We start from the raw sequence: 19,142 nt of genomic DNA on the forward strand, positions 1-19,142 counted from the left end.
GCAAGGGACAGGTCAGAGGGTTCAACAGCCAGAGATCTGACAGTGAAAGCTGGGAGGCAGCAGTTCTGACAGAGGTATCAAGATTTTACAAAGGATGACCATTCTCTAGGAAGAATTTATTCACTCCCAGTTATTGGAACAGCTTTTTCCAGCAGACAGAATGGCTCAGGGCCTCCAGTGCCATTTGCCACGCTTACACTGGGAGGGCTCATCCAACATCAGGTTCTCATTACCTGAGCCCAAGAATCTCTCAGAAGCTAAATGTTTGGTGAATTTCATGCCTCTCACAGGAGTACTTGCTGTATTTCTAGGTTCATCATTTTACTTTTCAGAAATATGTAATCATAGACCTGAGATCTAAAATGAAACACACACCCACTTCTGCCTATCAGAGAACAGCCCAATCAGGAAGCTGGAACTTGCAGTACCGGGATAACAACTGGGAAAAGAAATCTATTACATGCATTAACTGTATCTCTGGATGAAAAGATGGGATCTAGGTTTGGTAAGAAACAGTACAACAGAAACTGCTTAGTATTCCCTATTGACTTAGCCCTCCAGTACCACACACCACCCGCCCATTTCCCTTTGTTCTCCTCCAGTAGCCTCCTGTCAGCTGTGGAAGTTGGTGATAATTGACTGACTGATTGCCTGGGAATCAGAGATCTCTCATCTTGTTACCTATCCAAGAGCTCTGCCTCCATGGACCACCAGAGCTGTCCACTGCTCTGGATCTGGCCTGAGGCAGGCAGTGGGTGGCCAGCAGAGGGGACAGGCACATGGTCTGCCAGCTATGGCCTCCCCTGTGGACACAGGGACACTGCTGGGACTGCTGCAGGTGGGCTGGGATGGCTGTGGTGGAGGAGACCCAGGCCAAGCCAAGTTCCTACAGATGATGGTTATTCCCCATCCCCTCTTCCCACCACCCGCAGTGAGGTGACAGAGGTGATTAAACCCCAGCCTTAAGGGCAGGGAAAGTGTGCTCAGAGCAGTCCTTTCCCCTCCAGATGGAGTAACACCCCCTCAGGGGACAGGGAGCACTGGAGAGGGGACAGCTTGGAGCAGCAGACTGCCTGGGAGAGGAGGCCCAAGGACAGCACGCAGGTCAGAGCTCAGCTTCCACTGCTACAGCAAGCATTTGCTGATGAGAAGAGTTTGTGTCTGCTGCCTTCCCAGCCAGGCTCAGGGCTGGGGAACCAGGCAGGAGAGCAGTCCGGGTTCAGAGATGTGGAAGGAGCCCTTGCTGTGCTGAGCAGCCATCCCTGCCCTGCAGCCACTGCAGGCTCACGTTCCCAAGTGCTCTGTGCAGAGAGATGGCTCTGGCTGGAAACCACCCCCAGGCCCCTGCTGCTGCCAAACCACTTCCTCAGCGAGTTCTTTCACATGTCAGAAGTTCCAACAAAGTGCTGGCTACTGCTCTGCATGGGAAGCTCTCAAAAGGTGGTTCAGAACAGGGACCTGCATTTCTAACAGTTTTTCTGCTGGAAAAGCAGGAGGAAAAGCAGTTTTCCTGTTGGAGGCCAGGCTGAGAGGAGCTGTAACAAGCCAAGAGATCTCTGCTATGTCCACCAAGATGTAGCCAAAGGAAAAAAAATGGTGCTGGGAGCTGAAATTTCTGATCCATGCACCTAAAAAGCCCACATGTTCTAGTCAGGGAAATAACAAAAAGTCACCTAATACTCACATTTACTGATGTTTTCTATGTCTCCCTGTTCAGTGATGATGCTCAGGAGCCCCTCCATCAGCAGCAGAGCCTTGTGGTACCTCTGTGCACAGTCCTCTCTGTGGTGGAACATCTCATCCAGGGCTGCAGACTGAACCTGAGGGCAGCATCCCAGGGCCATGAGTTTATTCCAGAGCAGACCCAGCTTTCCCAGCACAGTCCCTCAGCTGTGTGGACACCCCCCTTGCCCAGCCTCCAGAAGGGAGCATCATGAGGGGAGCCAGCTGCTAAGGCCACCAGCAGGAACCATTAATGCCCAGCACTGCTCTGTGCTATCCCCAGTCCCAGGCACTGTGGGGTTTTACCATTTGCACAGCGTAGCTGAAGATGAGCTTCTCTGCAGTGATGCTGTTGATCCGATCCATGAGCTTCTGTTTGTCCAAGAAGAACCTCTGCAGTCTCATGTTGAGGCAGTGGCAGGAGGATACACTGGATTTGTAAAGCTCATTTAGCTTCTTCACAACTACAGTAAAAGAAAGAAATACTTTAGAAAGAAATGGTTTTTACTCACAATTCTCCCTGCGCCTCCCAATTCCCATGTGCAGGACCCCAAAGGATTAACCTGGAGACAACAGTGTTCTGTTAAAGCCAAGAGCCTAGCAGGAAAGCCCTGCACCAAAAGGGTTTTTTCCCTTTCCTCTGTCACCTTCAGTAACAAGCCTGCACATGGCAACTCCTACACAAGTCTGGTTCACCTGAGGCTGGGTCTATTTTTGTTTCCCCCAGCAGTCACAAGGCAGGAGCAGTTTGCTCTCTACAGGATGTCTCACACACCAGCAGCAGATACAGAGCTGGGTGACGACGTGCTGTGAAGGGGTGCATGGCTCACACGTGGCAGCCCTTGGAGTGTGGATCAGCAGCACTGACTAAGCAAGGGAATCTCTCCTGGGACTCTGCTGTGCCACCAAGAAAGGACACAGATGCCTGTGAAAGGCCACCTCCTCTCCTGAAGCACGGCAGCTTGTGCAGGAAGGTTACAGAATAGGGAATCAGGAATCAGATATGACTCTGAGTGATTAAATAACAATCCACAACTGCAAGGGATGCCACAGGCTGAGTCTCCCTAGCTACATGGCATGACCTACACAGAGTACTGAACACAAACTCCCACCAACATCTGATGAGTACTAACTCCTACACACACATCTGAAAATCCCCATGCTGCATGAAACAAAGACAAGGCAGCCTTGCCCAATTCCCACACACTGAAGGAAAAGCAACACTACAAATCTAGAAGCTGCAATCTGCTCTGAAAAGAAGTGATTTATTTGGGTTATGACAACTTTCCTGTTAGCCTGAACTTGTGGAAGATGTGTCGCTAAATCTGATGTATTTTGCTCCACACAACCTGCTACAACATATGCGTGCAATTCATATTTAACTTCCATTTTTTTTACACCCCATCCCAAGGCAGCACTTTGCAAAGACAAAGCTCTTGGGGTAGGTGGCTGGTGGGTCAAGTATTTCAAGTGCTTCCAAAAGCTCCCTCAGTAATGTTACACCGGGAGTTTAAATTTTTTTTTTTCTAATCACTGACTCACAGCCAGCTCTCACCACAGCCAGTGAGATGCAAATGTAAAGCTGTAACACCAGCAAAGAAGTGACTCTGGCATTACCAGTACTTCACTTCCTGTGTTTTTGTTTCACTTGAAAAATCATCACTGCCAGGACAAGTCTCTATTTGTTGAGTAAGCACTTCCTAGGACATGCACAGTGTAATTAAGCTGAGCTTACATCAAGTACATATTAGCACCTAAGACAAGGATATACAAGGAATCAGATAAGATACATCCCCCCTTACAATTAGTGCTGAAGAGTCTCACAGGAGCATGACAATAGCTCTGAGCCATAAGGTCAGTGTGAACAGAGGAATCTGCTCAGTGTGAATAAAGATCCAGCTGCACAAGGGGACAATCACAAATGAGCCCCCACCATCGTGGGGGGTTCACACTCACTCCACCCCCTCCATACCCTCTGTGACACCTTTAATGGTTCCATTCCAGGTGAGCCCTTTCCCCCATGAGTGCAGCAGCCCCTTACCTTGCTTGACAGTGGAGGAGAGGCACAGCTTGCCAGCTTTGATCTGCTCTATGGCCATCTGCAGTCCTGAGGACAGAAGTTCTGCCACTTTCAGGTACAGCACGAGCTGCTCTGCATAGCTGCAAGGAAAGCAGACAGACCAGTGTGACAGCAGCTCCGTGTCCCCAAGGACTGCGGGTACAACAGGATGTGTGGGGTGGGAGGCAGCGACAGAAGCCCTGGGAGAGGAGCAGCTCTGCCAGTCCTTACCTCCACTCCCGGCTCAGGAGGCTGATCTGGTCGGCCACCACGCTCTCCTGGAGCTGGTACTCAGATGTCACCGAGCTGCCCATGTCACTGGAGCTGCCCTTCAGAGCAGCGATTTCCATCACGTAGTGCACGAAGGCCAGCGTGAAGCGCAGGCTGCGCAGGATGTCCGTGTGCTCTTGCTGTGGAAGGGATGCCAAGGGGGGGGGTTACAGGGAAAGCTGCTCACCTGAGCTGTGCCAGCAACCCACTCCAGCTACAGAACCAACACCTCTCCCCCAGACCCCCTTACACCTCTGCTTTGGGCCAAGCTCGGCCTGGAGCCTGCACCGGTTCCCGTTCCACAGCAACAGCAGCAAACAACAGTGCCAGGCTAGACATTTCTACACAGCCCCCTGGAAAAGCTGGTGAGGCTTACTCTAAAATTACAAGCTCCCTTCCCAAGGAGCATCCTAGCTCTGAGGGATTCTTTCTGAAGGCAGCCAGGAAGGGGGAGAGACCATCTGCACCATAAGTCCAGCTCTTGTTCCCACTACAGCAATGCCAGTGTGGATTTCATGAGAGTGAAAACCTCCTACCCCACAAAAAAACTGCCAATGGCCAATGAAGTGTCTTCCACCCTACATCCCAGCCTTCATTCCCTCCCAGTTCAGTGCAGTGAGCCCTGGGGGAGGATCTTTGAGGAGACAGCAAGGACAACCTTTTATCTGCAACTCCTGTCCAGCTGGTGAGGGAAGTGCTCACACCAAATGCTGTGGTCATTTCAGAGTAGTTTTTCCTCTGCTATTACAGATCAAAAGGGATTATCCCATTTCTGGGAAGCTGCATTGCTTAAGTCACTGTAACCAGTTCTGGGAAGTTAGTATTAGTGGAAAAACTGAATGCCTGTGGGTCTGCAAAGTGAATTGCTGCCTGGGTCAGATGCCAACTTCATTGTTTGTACTCTCTCATTGTTGAGAAGTGGGTAACCTGGTCTTCAAAGATTCACTGGCTCAGTTCTCTCAAAGAGGGTAAAGCATGTTTCCTACATGAATTTACCAGGAAACCCCCATGCTCAAGATCTGAGAGCTGCTTTCTTTCCTTCATTGGCTCAGGCACTGGGCTGCTCAGGCAGCTTTGACTATCTGGAACACGAATCTCTCCCTCCCACCACCTTGCTACCTGGACAGTCCAGTATGGTGAGGAAGTGTTATCTCCATCTTCCTCAATTTTCTTTAAAAGCAGAGGAGGAACTTGGAGATTAAGTAATTACCAAGTCATACAAGAAGTTTGTGGCAAAGCAGGAAACTGCTGAGATCTTGCAGGTCTCAGCCTCTTATCTCTAATCCACAGGCAGTCCTTCCTCTGTCTACAGTCAGCTTCTGTTATCTGTGCTAGCATTTATGGCCTCATTTGCCATCACAAGTCTTCTGTGGCCACCTCTGTATTGTGTTTTTAGAGCATTGCAAAAGAAACTAAACCCCAGCCTCCAGTATGCCTTGTCTGCACCTAAAGAAACTTTCACAAAAGACAGAAGAACCACCCATCCAAATGCAACAGGGCTGCTCAAGATAGACAAGGGCACCTAAACAGTCAGACTTCAGTGCCCTGAAAGATGAGCACAAACCAGAAAACCTGCCAGGTTTGCATTCTGGCCAACTCCACAGAGCACAAAAGGGTCTTGAAATCTGCTGTAAAGGTTTTGTGCCATGCAAACAGATTGCTGTGCTCAGCAGAAATGACAACTGAAGCCAAATTACTCATTACAGCCAGAGAAGCTGAGTGCTATTCCAAGACCAACTGATACTTCCTTAGGACACTTCTCTTCAGACCAGCATCTGAAGTGGTGGCAGCTGGCAGGGCCCCAAACTTCTGTCACCCCACCCAGGTGGATGCTGAGTTAAATTGACTGCTATTGTGATCACATCATTGCTGGAAGCCTTTGCCCTGTGGCTTTACAGGTAATGAAGCCAACAAATGCAATCCAACGCAGAACTGACAGAAAAAATGAGTTCAACAAAATCTGTAGAAGTGGAAGAGCAAAGCCACATCCTTAGAACAATGTGTGCATATCTCTCTTGGTATCTTGGGGTTTTCAGCAACACCAGCAAGTGTCAGACACAAAGAGCCTTCTCCAGTCCCAGACAGCCCAAGGAGGTATCACAAGCACAGCCAAAAGCGTGACTGAATCTGCCTCCCACCTCCACTGCAAATGGGCAGCCTGACCTACATTTCAAATATATCTCAGCTATAACAGCATTTGCTCTGCTTCAGCCTGCAGAGAAGGGAAGCCTGGCAGCCTTTCAGCTCCACAATCTGGTTCAGCTCTTCTGGTGCAGAACACAGTGTCCCCCCAGCCCCCAGCAGGAACAGAAGTGTCAGGTTTACTTTGTTTTCAGATCCTTTCAGCAGAGATCATATCACTGCTGACTCCTCAGGTGTACCAGGCAGGCACCTGACACACTGAGCTACTCATGTTCTCAGGTCAGCCTGTACTAATGTTGAACCTTCTACAAAAGGAGAGACACAACACAGGCAGGTTGGCTTCAAAGACCCTTCATATAGAATGCATTGGATAACTGATCTTCCAAGCTGCAATTTCAACTTTGGGAATAGGGAATTTTAACCCCAGTCATGGGCTGTTACATGGACTAAAGGGCTTGGTGCTAAATATACCCTGGGCTTTCTGAACACTTCACTGGCCTTGCTCTCTTGGACCTTGCTGTATTGTTTGCTCCACCTCTGGAAGCAAAGCATGGATCTGCTTTACTTTTATTCCCCTGTCCTTTGCCCTGGGCTATACCATACCCACCTCCATGAGCGTCTCTTCGGGCAGCTCTGGTGCCTCAAATGTGACAGCACCCTCCAGGTTGGCAGTGATGGGATCAGCAAAAGTGTACCGCAGACTCGAGGGGCCCTCCAGAGCCTCCCCTGCAGCTCCCACTGCCAAGTGCCTCCCACTGAAGGAGCCTCCAGAACTGAGAGAGCTGGAAGACCCCACTGTGAAGAAAAACAGACAAAGGAATTAACTGGAGGTATTAACAGCAGGTCAGGTAGACATTCCTCGTGCAAGAGAGAGAATTCTGTAGGATTCAGGATCCTGGATCTGAGAGGAGCCAGCAAGAGGTACTTGGGAGGAAGATGCAAGGATCTGGATGCAGAACAACCACTCCCCACCACAAGCTCCTCAGTGACTCAGACCAGCTGACAAGCCCAGGCAGATTTAAGAACGATGATCATTTACAGAGACAATTCAGAAGAAATTATTTTCCTTTTTTTTTTTTGCTAAACCCTTTCTGCATCCTGCCACAATATCTTGGGCTGATCTTTATCATAGACTGTCATAGCCAACTTCCCCACCATGGAGCAGCATAGTTTGAACCCTGGCTTCCTGCCTTTTTTCTATTACTGTCACTGAATGAGCACTCTGATAAGTGATGGTTCTACATCCTGTATGCAAGCCAGGAGAGTTTTCCATTAAATGCCCTGCACTTTTGCTTTCTCCTCTTTGTAAATAAGAGGCTGGGCAGAGAACGAGTGACCAGCTGAGTCAAGACCCTAACCCCAGGGTTCTGGAGACCCTGTAGATATGGTGTCCATCAGACAATTCCCTCACCATCAACTTTTCTTCTTCTTGACCACTGAATCCACCCCAGGAGCACAAAGAAGATTTTGTTTCACAATACATTCACCACTTCCAGAGGCTTTCCTACCCTGGCACACTGCCACAGAGGGAAACATTCTGTCTGATGGTGGATGCCAACACCAGCTCCAACACTCTGCTAATTCTACCCAGGTGTTATTCTCCACTCTCACTGGCCCTTTGGAGGAAGATGTTTCTCTTCTAACCACAAGTTTGATTGCCCTACCCTGCCTTCAAAAGGTTCAGCAATATAATAATGCACAATTGATCTGCAGAGAGGCACAGCCTCTTTTCTTCCCAAAAGCTCTCTCCATGTTGGCAGCAATGCTTCAAAGCCAAGAGGATCATCAAAGACAGTCAGAGTATTTCCAGTTCCCTCAGAGACAGGAGAGGAGAGGAGAGGACCTACAACACAATATATTCTGGGTGCCCTGTAATTCCAAGAGGATGTTTGCAGAAATTGTTAGGATGATTCACAGAAAGGCTCTGCCTTTAGTACTCTCCTTACTCATGGCTTGTCCAAGCACTTGAGGTGAAAAGTTTCAGCTTGCAAATTTCCCCTTTCCACCATTAACTTTGTGCATTAACTATAACATGGGGAGTTCCTGCACAGACCTAATAAACAAATCTTGTCCTGCAGCATTGCTTTGGTCACCCTGACCTAACACTGTGTGTGCTGCAGGTTCACTTTCAACAGCCTCTATTCCAGGCCTCCCATCTGACATCCTGACTATTGGGCAGACCCTTGAGCACCTGAGTATCAACCTGCTAAAATCTAGTGCTTGGATCCACTTCCAGATTGCTGTTATCCCTGAAAAGCAACACTGGAATTCTGAATCCTCTATCCATCACATTGCAATAGCAGCTGGAGGCTGCAGCCAGGACAGTAACCCCACTGTGCTACAGGCACCTCACACAGTTTTTAAGAGTCTTAAAGCTCACTCCACAAATAAACGAGACAAAGAAACATTTGTGGTTCCAATCTGCCAGGCAATCAAAGACATGAGTGGTTTTAGTTAGGATGGAAATGCAAGTTATACACAGGAACGAAACCCACATGTACCCCATCCCAGTCAAGCAGCTTATTCATGGTCACATCCAAACTTTCCCTGCAGTAATTGAGGACAACAGAGTCAAGTACATTCAGATGAGTAACAGCCAAGACAAAAAACCAAACAAGCCAAATATGCAAATCAAAATGTGTCCAAACATTTTCTTAATCTGAACACAGACTCCAGCTCCCAGACATTCTATCCCAAAAAGGCCAATCACCACAGCCTCAACTGCTGGCTGACAAGGCCAGAGCACTGGTGTCTTACAGGGAGTATCTGCCATGCAGGAGTGCATCTCCCCATCTCCTACCTCAGCAGCTCAGAGCATAAGCAACACCTCTAATAGTTTTGCACACAGAGCCTTCCTGGCCCTTTCCCAACAGTCCTTGTGCACTGAAATTGCTGGGCACAGATAGTCACACTCATCTTTTATAGCTCATCCAAAACCCACAGGCAGAACAATCAGAACACAACACAATCTTTACATTTGTTGGCCTCTCAGCAACAGTGGTTCTGTGAACAGCTGCAGCACTATTCCTGAAGCAGAGAGCAATAAAGTAAAAGTTTGCTTGTCTCTTACAGCACTGGAAAGCCACTCTCTGGCACTAATGCCAGTGCAAACAGTTAGCAGCAACAACTGGGGTTGGCAGGAGCCAGCACTAGATCATCAAAGGTGCTGAGACCAGCTGAGCTCTTACAGATTGCTCTGGGCAGCCTTCTGCCATCAGCAGTGCCCTGCAGCAAGGAATGCAACACATCTCTCTGCCCCCAGGCATTCCCACTGGAACAGGCAGGTAGGTATCGGCCCTTTACCTGAAAACATCCTGGTCCTCGTGGTCTGTGGGGGGGTTGTTCCACTGGGAGGGGATCCGACAGTAAAAATCACTGGGGATGGGCTGGCAGAGCCCCCAGCCCGGGCACCAGAGTGCAGGGTCCCTCCGTAAGCACCTGAGGGAGCTGGGGAGACAGTTGAAAGGTGCAGACCGGCATTACAGGAAGGTTACGCAGAGCACGGGCGTGTTCCTGCACACTCTCCTGGCACACAGCGGGCACCAGCACAGGCCAGTGAGGCACCCCCAGCACCACGGGCCCCAGGACAGAGCCTGGGCAGCACCAGCCACTGCTGCAGCTGCTCTCCCTCCTTGCTGCCTGCCCTGCACGCCCAGAACACCCACCCCTGCAGAGCCATTCGCACTGGAGCCACCTGGCACCAAGCCACCACTTCCACAGGTTATCACACTCAGAAGGGGCCAGAAGAGGAAGCCCTGCCTACAAAAATCACACCACTACCCAGCAGTTACACAGCACACACAGCCCACAGAGCAGGGGAGAACAAACACCACTGCACTCCTCACACACGGCGCTTCCTGTGCCAAGAGCCACCGGCAAAGCAGCCTCCCATCTGCAGGAGGGGTGCAGGCAAACCCCAGCCCAGGACATCCTGCCAGATCTGCCTGGCCTCCCCACCTACCTGCAATTTCCATTGGCTTCTCATTGTTCAGGCTGTCGCTGCTGCCAGCTTCCGAGATCTGTGCCCCAAAGGCTGCCTTGAGGAGCAGGTCAGTGAGCCTGCCTGTGCTCAGAGATCTAAAAACAGTACACACAACATGATGCTGAAAGTCAACAGGTGCCAGGTGACAGCTAACTTCACTTCTTTGTGCTATTCCTGGTCCACAGCCACTTAACACTACACAGTAAACAGTCTGGAGCTGAAAAAAATGCTCTTTCAACAGAGCATCTGAAGCACCTGCTGCTACTTGTAGAAAGCACAAAACTATCATGAGTAACTGCAGTAATGCAAGTCCTTACTATGTTAATGCAACACAATTTGTTTTTGGTGAAAACAATGAAAATTATTATCAGAGGACTCCTCCAAAACACTGAGGAAAGCTGCAGTGTGCAGAGAGGCACGTAAGAAAAACCACAGCAGCACCTGGGTGACTTTCTGTCCTGCAGTGCTCATGACAGCCAGCACGTGTTTTTCCAACAGATCTCTCTTCTGAAGATTTGTGCCACTGTTTGATGGAGGAGGAACACCCAGAACAGCTTCTCCTCCATGACAGGCCCCACAGAGAGCAATTGCTTGTCTGGTAACAAAGTCTTGCATCCCCACTTGATGAAACACTGCACACTAAACACGGTGTGAAGCTGCAGACAATCTTTCATTTTTAAAAATACAGCCCACGGCCTGTCTGTTTAGAGGAAGACTTTTAAAGTCTGCATCATACCTGTTTGCAATCCAAGGGGGCTAGCAGATAACTACACAATGTTTACAGATGCCTCACCAACTTCAGCATCAGCTGGGGTTTGAAATTTGCCCCATCTGTCCTGTATTGAGGAGTGAAGCACCAGTGTATGAAGCAGACTGCAGCTCACCTGCCCTTGATCTCTTCCACAGGCCTCAATCCCAGCCCAGTTTGCTGGCAGTGGAAATGACCCATCTCCTTCAGATCTGGCAAGGTCTTGTTCCGGGTCGGAGTCATCATGACCCCCTGATGGGCCAACAGGGTGAGGAGATTCTGGGAACTTGGGGTTTTGGGAAACTCAAATGGGGACACAGCCTAAGAAGAATAGAAAGAACAGAGATCTGTATTTAAAATGAAGGAGGAAGGTTCCTCTTTGTCCCCATTTGTTTAACAAAATCAAACTTTAACAACCTGCCCGAAATAAGGGTAGAAATCCTACCCTGAACAGTTACTTGCCCCTAATCCCAGAAAGGCAAAAACAAAAGGACAACAAACTGCTGAGAATTTTGCAAGCAGAGGAAATGCTGTCACAGTGCCTGCTCCCCATGAGGCACAGGGCTGTCACTGCTGGACACACGCCTGTGTCACAGCTGGGTCACCATGTCCCCACCAGCCAGTCACTCTGGCCATTGGGGCAGCTCCTTCCCCTGCCTGCTCCCAAGCCCAGGCTCTGCTGAGCTGCTGAGCACTGCTGCCAGGGCAGAGCTGCCCAAGGGAAGTAGGACACCACCCCATTTCACACAGATCACTGCACAGCCCTCACAGGATAGCAGCAAGTGCTGATAAATCCAGGTCAGAGTTATCCTGATCCTGCAGCAGCTCATCCCCAGATCACCCAGATGATCAAGCTGTGAGAAGCCCAAAAGCAGACTCCTGGGCACACCTTTGTAGGGGAGCCCATAATTGTTGGCAAAGGGCTTCTCTGCATGAACTCGGAGAGCTTTGGTGAGGATCGGAGCTGCCGGCAGTGCTGCAAGCCGTGGATCTGCAGAGGCTGGCTGACTGGGGTATGACCAAAGTGAGCAACAAGAGGATCAGAGTGCTGCTTGGTTATCTTCTGCCTGCAGGAATGCAAATCCGACAGGTTGGGAGCACTGTGGAGCCGGGAGCCCATCCCTCGAGGAGACTGCTCGGGTGCCAAGGAACCTGGAGGGCAGAGAGTGACAAACCGCATCACTGCCTGCTCCTAACACAGAGACACAGCCTGATCCAGGATCTACAGCTCAAACAGCTGCACAGCAAAACCTTCTAGGGCTAAGAATGGTACTGGGCAGAGCCACAGCACTACCAGACCTGGTCATGTTTTGAGTCTGTGGGAGGATGAGATATGAACAACAGGGAAATAAAAGTGCAGCTTCTTTCTTTCACTGCCGCCCATTCAGAGACAAAAACCCTGACTGTCAGAGCTCAGCAGCAAGGAAACTACACATCAAGCAGGCCTCTTGGCAGAGGAGGTGTTAGAGGTTTTGAGATGCTTTTCCTTCACTCAATCCATTGGCTTCCAAGTCCCAAATCTGAGTTTTTGCAACACTAGGTCTGCCAGCACTGGAAGATGCTGGCTGTCAGGATGCGAATGGAACAACCCCAACTCCCGCCAGCACACAGAGATCCTGGCTGACCAAACATCCAGAGAAGCTGCTGAAGCAACCAGCCCAACCTAAATGCCATGAGACCACAGTTCTGACTTTATCCACGGGAATAATGAGGGAAGGCAAGGACCGACGCACCGGCAGCAGGAACTCTGCTTCTCACTTCTGCTCCAAGAGAAGATGGGATAACAGTCTGACTGGGCTGCTCTGGGATTGTTCCAACTGTGAGGGAATGAAATAAAAAAAGAGGTTAATTCAGTATTAAGTTTTCATAGGCAAGAACAGCACTGTGCACCACCTGTTTATAGAAAGATGCCAGTTATCTTTTCCATCTTCTCAGCCCTGCTGTGTGGTGAAAAGATCATCAACTCCTGTAAAAGGAGGTAAAAAAAACTCTGCCTGGTATTAGTTTAGCAAGTTTTAGTCTGACTTTGCAGTGCTATTAGTTCAGAGGAATAGAATATGAATATACTGTATTTCCCCATAAGCACAGACTAATAAATATAGGATCAGAGACACCAGGGATATAGAACAGCTCATTATGTCAGCCTGTTCTTTTACAGAAAACAGAAAATTGCATCCATTGCACATTGGGGTTTCTCTTGTCCCTTTCCACTTGAACTGCTTGTTAGCATCTAGATCAGGATACCAGATATTCAGCCAAAACTTCTCAGTCTGGAAGTTCAAGCCCTTTCAAAGCTGCTCAGAAGTTTGCTTTGACAATAATTGGCTTACATTTGTTCTCACCCCAACCCGAGCCAGTAAAAAGATACTTTGCACTTACAGATGCCCCCTTCTGAGGGCAGCAAAATGTTTGATGCAGGCACCAAAGCAAAGCCTACCTCTCCTGGGGCTAACAGCTATTTTTCCCTCTGTTTTACTGAGGTCAAAGCACTTGTCAAATCATCTGTGGAGAAGAACCACAGGGGAACACAACAATCTGAACTCTCTGCTACCTGGCAGCTACAGGTGGTCAAACCCCTCTCTTTACAGGAAAGAGGCAAATGATTTTATTAGGACAGCAATGTGCCAGCTGCCATCTTACCTTGTGGTGACGGCATGAACGGCTTGGCACCACCAAAGGAGAGCTTTTTAGTGCTGGGCATGGATCCATGCTCTCCAGGATAAGGAGGGGAAGCACCAGTTTTGGGAAAACCAAGAGGACTTGTACTGCTGGACCTCCGGACCGTACCAGACCTTACAGGAAACAAGAGCAGCACACAGGTCACTCCAGAGGCCAGGCCAGAAGAGGAAGGAGAACAGCATCACACAACACACACAGTTACTCCCACAAAAGCAGAGCTTCATGAGTATTTATCCTGGATCAAAATGTTCTAGGACTACACCAAAACAGATTAAGATGACAATCCTTGTTCAAAAGAGTTTCGATTCAAATAAATGAAAAGAACAATGGGGGTTAGCTTAGCTGTAAACAGGACAGTAACTTTTCAGAGACACTTCAGATGTTTGCAGTTATCCACACCAATCCTGAACAAGACAGTTTCCTATCTTGCCATGTCCAAGATGTTTATTGTAGGCAGTGTCTCCAGAATGCCCTGAGAGGGCTTTATTCAAGTGTGCCTCCTGTGCTGAGGCACTTGCCCTTCAGTCAGAGCAGCCTTTAGGCAGAAAGCTCTGTGCTCAATGCTGAGGCAAAGTGTGCCAAGGCACTGCCCTGCAGCAGAGCTTGGACTCAAATCAGGAGCTACTGAGCAAAACACAACAGTGTGTGGCTGTCAGATCTGAAACACTTCACAGCTACACAGAGGAATTTGGGGTTTTGGGCTGGACAGTCAGAATTGCCTGTCTAAACACCTTTAACTCCTTGTGAAGGCTCAACTTAGGGAGTTAAAATTAATTTGTAAATCCCACACGTGCAGGAACCTTAAGTATTAGCCAGTGCTAAAATGAAACAGAAGAGGAAACTAGTGGGAAAGTGAGTACATCCACACTATCAGTCTGGAGAGAGACAGGATTACTGCATATCAATTAATTATTTCTCAATATGTTAATCTTTTCACCATCATTAAGAACACACAACCTAAATTGCAATGCCATTCTGCCTCTGGGAAGGGAATCTCCTTCACCAAGATTCCCATTACACTCCTCTATATGAGAACACAGTCTTTTCATCAAGTCCTTCATTCTATTCTCAATTTTAAAACATTTTTTCTCTTGTTACAAGAACATTAGTCTCAACAAGTAGGTGGTTTTCTGGACAGGAATCAATGACTGCTGAAAAAAAACCCTCCTTGCTTGAGTCACTGAAAGATGCTGTCCCTAAGGTATCCTGCCTCCTCTGCCAGGGATGCTGCATTTAACTGTCCTCATGAATCTGAACAGAAGGAACAAAGGATGTGGGTTTCAGCAGTGCCAGGACTGGCAGAATCATCCTGATGAACAGTCAGTAAATCTACTCAACAACACTTCTAGGTGTATGTTTCACTTTATGGCACATTTCAGAAAATAAATACATTTTAAAAAATAAATCTATTTCAGTAGTTGAGATAGTTGAGTAGTTGATCTGCCAACCTCCCTGCCCCTATTCAATGTGTTACCACATTCTGCACCCAAGTAAATCCATGCTATAATCACATGCTTGGAAAAAAGGAAATACTTGAAAATTTTAACCTAAAAATCACTTCTCTTCAGGTTGCTCCAGATTCAGAAGTTAAAGCTCATCAAGTGCCTGGCCCTGAAGCAAAATGAATTTCCAAAGAGAAAGGTGAGAAGATACCTAGATATTCAGTGGCAGAAAGTATTGCCCTGCCATGTTTTTAATTTTCCAGACCCTGAGCCATGCAGAAGGCTGAATTTTATCTATCAGGACCTTGCAGAAGAAAACCACCAGGAGACTGCTGCTGCTGGAAGATGTGGAATGTCAAATGCCACCCTGTGAGACCTGGGGTAAGCCAGCAGAGGAGCAGGACAGGTGATGTGGCCAGAGGCACACACACCTAACCAGCACCTCAGCAAGCCACACATCTGTCCACAACCACAGCAGTGACACGGGCACACAGCAGCCAGTCAGGTGACAGGGGGACATTTCTCAGCCACCAGAGTGCACGTCAAGGTTTGCAATCAAATGACTCAGCAAACACGACTCAGCTCTCGGCACCAATGGCCGGTTTGATACACCTGATGGAAAAGCGGAATCACACACTAAATGCCTGGTGGAGTTTTCTCCTCCATTCCTGAAGGGTGTCTACTGAACCTGCTGATTAGAGGAAGTGATGGCCAGAGATAAGTATGGCTTCCTGGGGCAGGACAAACATGACGCCAGAGATGCTGAGAAGATGCTAAAAGCAGCCTGTGAGTCACCCTGATTGGGGCCATTCCCCGAGTTCCTGTGCAGAGACATGCCACTCTCAGCATTACCCAGAGGTGACTAAAAGCAGCAAAACATGGCACTTTGCTCCCTGACTGTAGCTGTGGGCTGTGAGCCTCAGCTCAGCAGCCCATCACCAGATCTGGGGTTGGCACAGCACCTTCTCCAGAGCTCTCTCTTGATACCTCACAGGGATAACCAGGGCTCTTGTGAGGTCCAAAACCAACAGTGTCCCCAAGTTTTGCTGTCAAAAACATAAGGCACACAGGAAACAGGACAGAGTTTACCACAAAACCTGCCACACGCTCGAAAAAGTTAACATAAAGCAGTATTAAAGTTACAGTGGCACAGATCAAGCCTCCTGCTAATCCCTACCCTTGATCAGTATCAGCATGTCGTGTCTCTGCTTCTGGTCTCCACTTCTGGGTCCTCATCCTGAATTAGGCTGGCTGAAGCCCAAACTTAGGCTGATGTAGGTATTACCCTACTTTCGAAATCTAAACTTTAACTAATCCAGACACCAACACAACTGATCCTAGACACCTCCTAGACACTTCTATTTGAGTGCCTCTGTTGCACAAGCTCCTTAAGATCCTGTGCTGGTCTCCTTCCCATCAGTCCATGACCTGGGCTGCTGCTGCCAGCCAGCAATCATATGTGAGAAGAGATAGAAGCCCTTAATCTCTTGGATGTACCAGGCATTGCCTCTGCACTCAGGTCAGCTGTCTGCTGCAGACTTGGCGTCAGGGTCTTCCTGACAGCCTCCAGAAAACATGCTCTGCCTCACGGGCCTAAATTGCTCATGATTTACTCAGTCCTGGCTGCATAACCACATTAAAATGCAACTCGTGCACAACACATCATCTGTGGCATGACTGGCTACAGGAACCAATTAAGGTAAAGTCAGGTAGGTTCTGTAGCCTCATCCATTTTAGTTGTTTATCTCAAATTTTCTTTTTATAAAGGCATCTGCCACATGGATGGTTCTCTCTGCCTGGACACTTGGATGCCCAATCCATAGCTGGCATGGGAAAAGCTGTCAGACTCAAAGTGGCTCAGCCTTCACTCTGAGCTGACAGGAGCTTTCTCACATGAAAGCACACAGGCAAAATTAACAGTGCTAACAAATTAATCTCAACACCACCACAAAAAACACCCCAAAACCACCCCAAAACACACCCCTACAGCAAGGGGGAGAGCCCAACACACAGAGATATTTACAAAGGCACAGAAAGTACAGTGTAAAGCAGTTTGTTTACAGACCCCCTGGTCCCAGCCCCAGCACTTACCGGGGAGAGGAGTATGGATTGGGAGACTGCAGGTTCTGCTCGATCCGACGGTAGTTGTGGATCTGTGTGGGGACTGGGATGGGCACGGAGTGGCCGTACTTGCTGCTGGAAAACTGCCCTGGCCGGCTGTGGAAAGGAGACACAGAGAGAACCTCCTGTAAGGGCTGGGCCTTCCACCAGCTAATTGGAGATTTTATCTTCACGAAGCAACTGCACAACTGCACGCAGGGAGCGTCACAAGGGCTGCTCTGGGGCTTGGGTTTGCAGCAGGAGGTGGTTCAAAGTGATATCAAAGGGAAGTGGCACCACACATCTCCTGAAAACAGGCACCTTTCCTCCAGCACCATTCCCACCCACAGCCTGATGTTCAAACGTACACCCAAGCACACCACTCCCTCCAGGAAAACCAAAGCCCTGCTATTTCAGGCCATGGCTGGCCCAGTTTCCAACAGCTCAGATCCACAGCCAAGCAGACAGAGCTGAGCAGGGGCTAAACACCCCTGGCTCACAAAGGACACCAGCAGAGACTTTGCTGACAAAGCTGCTTGTGACTGACTCATGCACAGCACTGCTGCAGCCACGGCATCCCCGTGGAAGTCTCACACCACGAAGGGAATGCAGTGCTGTAGATCAGAGTACTGCCAAGTTACTGCAGGGTGGAGAAGGCAACTCGGGAGAAAATAAATCTGAGGGACAGGAGCTGACATCTATGCCCATCAAGGACAAGACAGAATACCACACACACAAAATGGGACAAGTAATTTCTGCAAATTTCAGGCTCCTTCCATCCAAGCAGGTTAACTGGCTCATGTCTGATACCTGCTCCCCCAGGTCACTCTTGGCTTGTCCACCAGGCTACACTCAAACCATGCTGTACAAAACCCATGCAAATACCACATTTAACTAAGTAGCTGCCTAAAGTCTTTTCCCAAAGGTCCCTGAATTCTAGGATTAATTGCCATGGCAAAGCTATTTGCAACTGCCAACACCAATTGCAGGGATGTTAAACAATTACAGGAAGATCTTATTGGTAATGAAGGCTTCTGCAGTCTCCCTCGTTGTCCAGCAAGGACACACACCTGGGTCTGCCCCTGACAAGATGGAAGCATCACTCCTTGGAGTCTAGCACTTGGAATGAAAATATTTTACATGACATGAAAGGATATACTTAATTCAGCAAGAATACACGTGTATTCACGGGAAGAAAGAAGAGTTTGTGACTTATTTGGTAGTTCAAAGCATCCCATTACCAGAATTTCTGTTTTGAGGAAGGTCATAGCATTGTGTGGTTTATGGTGACAGCACTAACAAAGATGATCTGCAGTAAAGTATCCACAGATCTCCACACAGTGCATGTGAAGACACTCCTCCACCACAGGAGACCCAAATAGCTGGAAGAGACCTTTCATCAAGGCTGAATGATCAAATGATTTTGATCTTTTCATTCCTCTCTCAACTTTAAAGTTCCACATATTCTTCCTTGTGTACACTTATTTCTTCCACCAAGAAAACAGACTCTTAATTTCCTCTTTGTCTCCAAAAGGCAGCATGGATGCCTGGATTCTTCACTGACACACAAAAAAAAAGGCATTCAAGGTTTCCAGTAGCTCAGCAAAAAGGTGAGGCTTTGATGTATCTGCCTTCCATGAGTATAAAACATAGTGTTGTGGCAGACATAAACAAAACAAAGCTTTAGCAAGAAACGTGAAGGTTCACATGAAACCTTGTGCTCACTTTGAACATGCTATCTTTTCTATCTGATCAAAATTCTTTATCAGAAAAGAAAATAAGTTCTTGGGTAAAAGGATTCTCCCTCTCCCCAAGAGTTATATCAAATCCTTACTTCCTTCACATGGTGCAAGTTGCAAAGGAAATTATCCAAATGAGGTGACATACACTAAACCTGCTAAATGGCCTCAAGCCCTAAAGAATGCAATTTGACCATAAATCTGCAAAGTCCAAGAGATAAAGCTGGCACAGGGAGTTTAACTACTTGGCAGTAATTAA

General features: G+C 48.4%; 1 protein-coding gene across 6 annotated transcripts in view; it reads right to left on the reverse strand.

Annotated features, from left to right (window-relative positions):
* Nucleotides 1-19,142, reverse strand: part of ULK1 (unc-51 like autophagy activating kinase 1) — a 75,116-nt gene that overhangs the window by 3,316 nt on the left and 52,658 nt on the right. For 5 of the 6 annotated variants that reach the window (XM_041489133.1, XM_041489132.1, XM_041489135.1 and 2 more), the window contains 12 exons: nt 17,136-17,261; nt 13,564-13,715; nt 12,657-12,740; nt 11,813-12,075; nt 11,060-11,244; nt 10,155-10,270; nt 9,497-9,640; nt 6,801-6,988; nt 4,013-4,191; nt 3,764-3,882; nt 2,029-2,186; nt 1,685-1,820 (listed from right to left, as the gene is read on the reverse strand). In XM_041489133.1, the coding sequence (XP_041345067.1) occupies nt 1,685-1,820; nt 2,029-2,186; nt 3,764-3,882; nt 4,013-4,191; nt 6,801-6,988; nt 9,497-9,640; nt 10,155-10,270; nt 11,060-11,244; nt 11,813-12,075; nt 12,657-12,740; nt 13,564-13,715; nt 17,136-17,261 (1,850 nt within the window). The remainder of the gene's footprint in view (nt 1-1,684; nt 1,821-2,028; nt 2,187-3,763; nt 3,883-4,012; nt 4,192-6,800; nt 6,989-9,496; nt 9,641-10,154; nt 10,271-11,059; nt 11,245-11,812; nt 12,076-12,656; nt 12,741-13,563; nt 13,716-17,135; nt 17,262-19,142) is intronic. The other variant, XM_041489134.1, reaches the window with a different exon arrangement.

This window comes from Pyrgilauda ruficollis, unplaced genomic scaffold (assembly GCF_017590135.1).
Source record: "Pyrgilauda ruficollis isolate IOZ18807 unplaced genomic scaffold, ASM1759013v1 scaffold9, whole genome shotgun sequence".
In the NCBI taxonomy this organism is placed as follows: domain Eukaryota; kingdom Metazoa; phylum Chordata; class Aves; order Passeriformes; family Passeridae; genus Pyrgilauda; species Pyrgilauda ruficollis.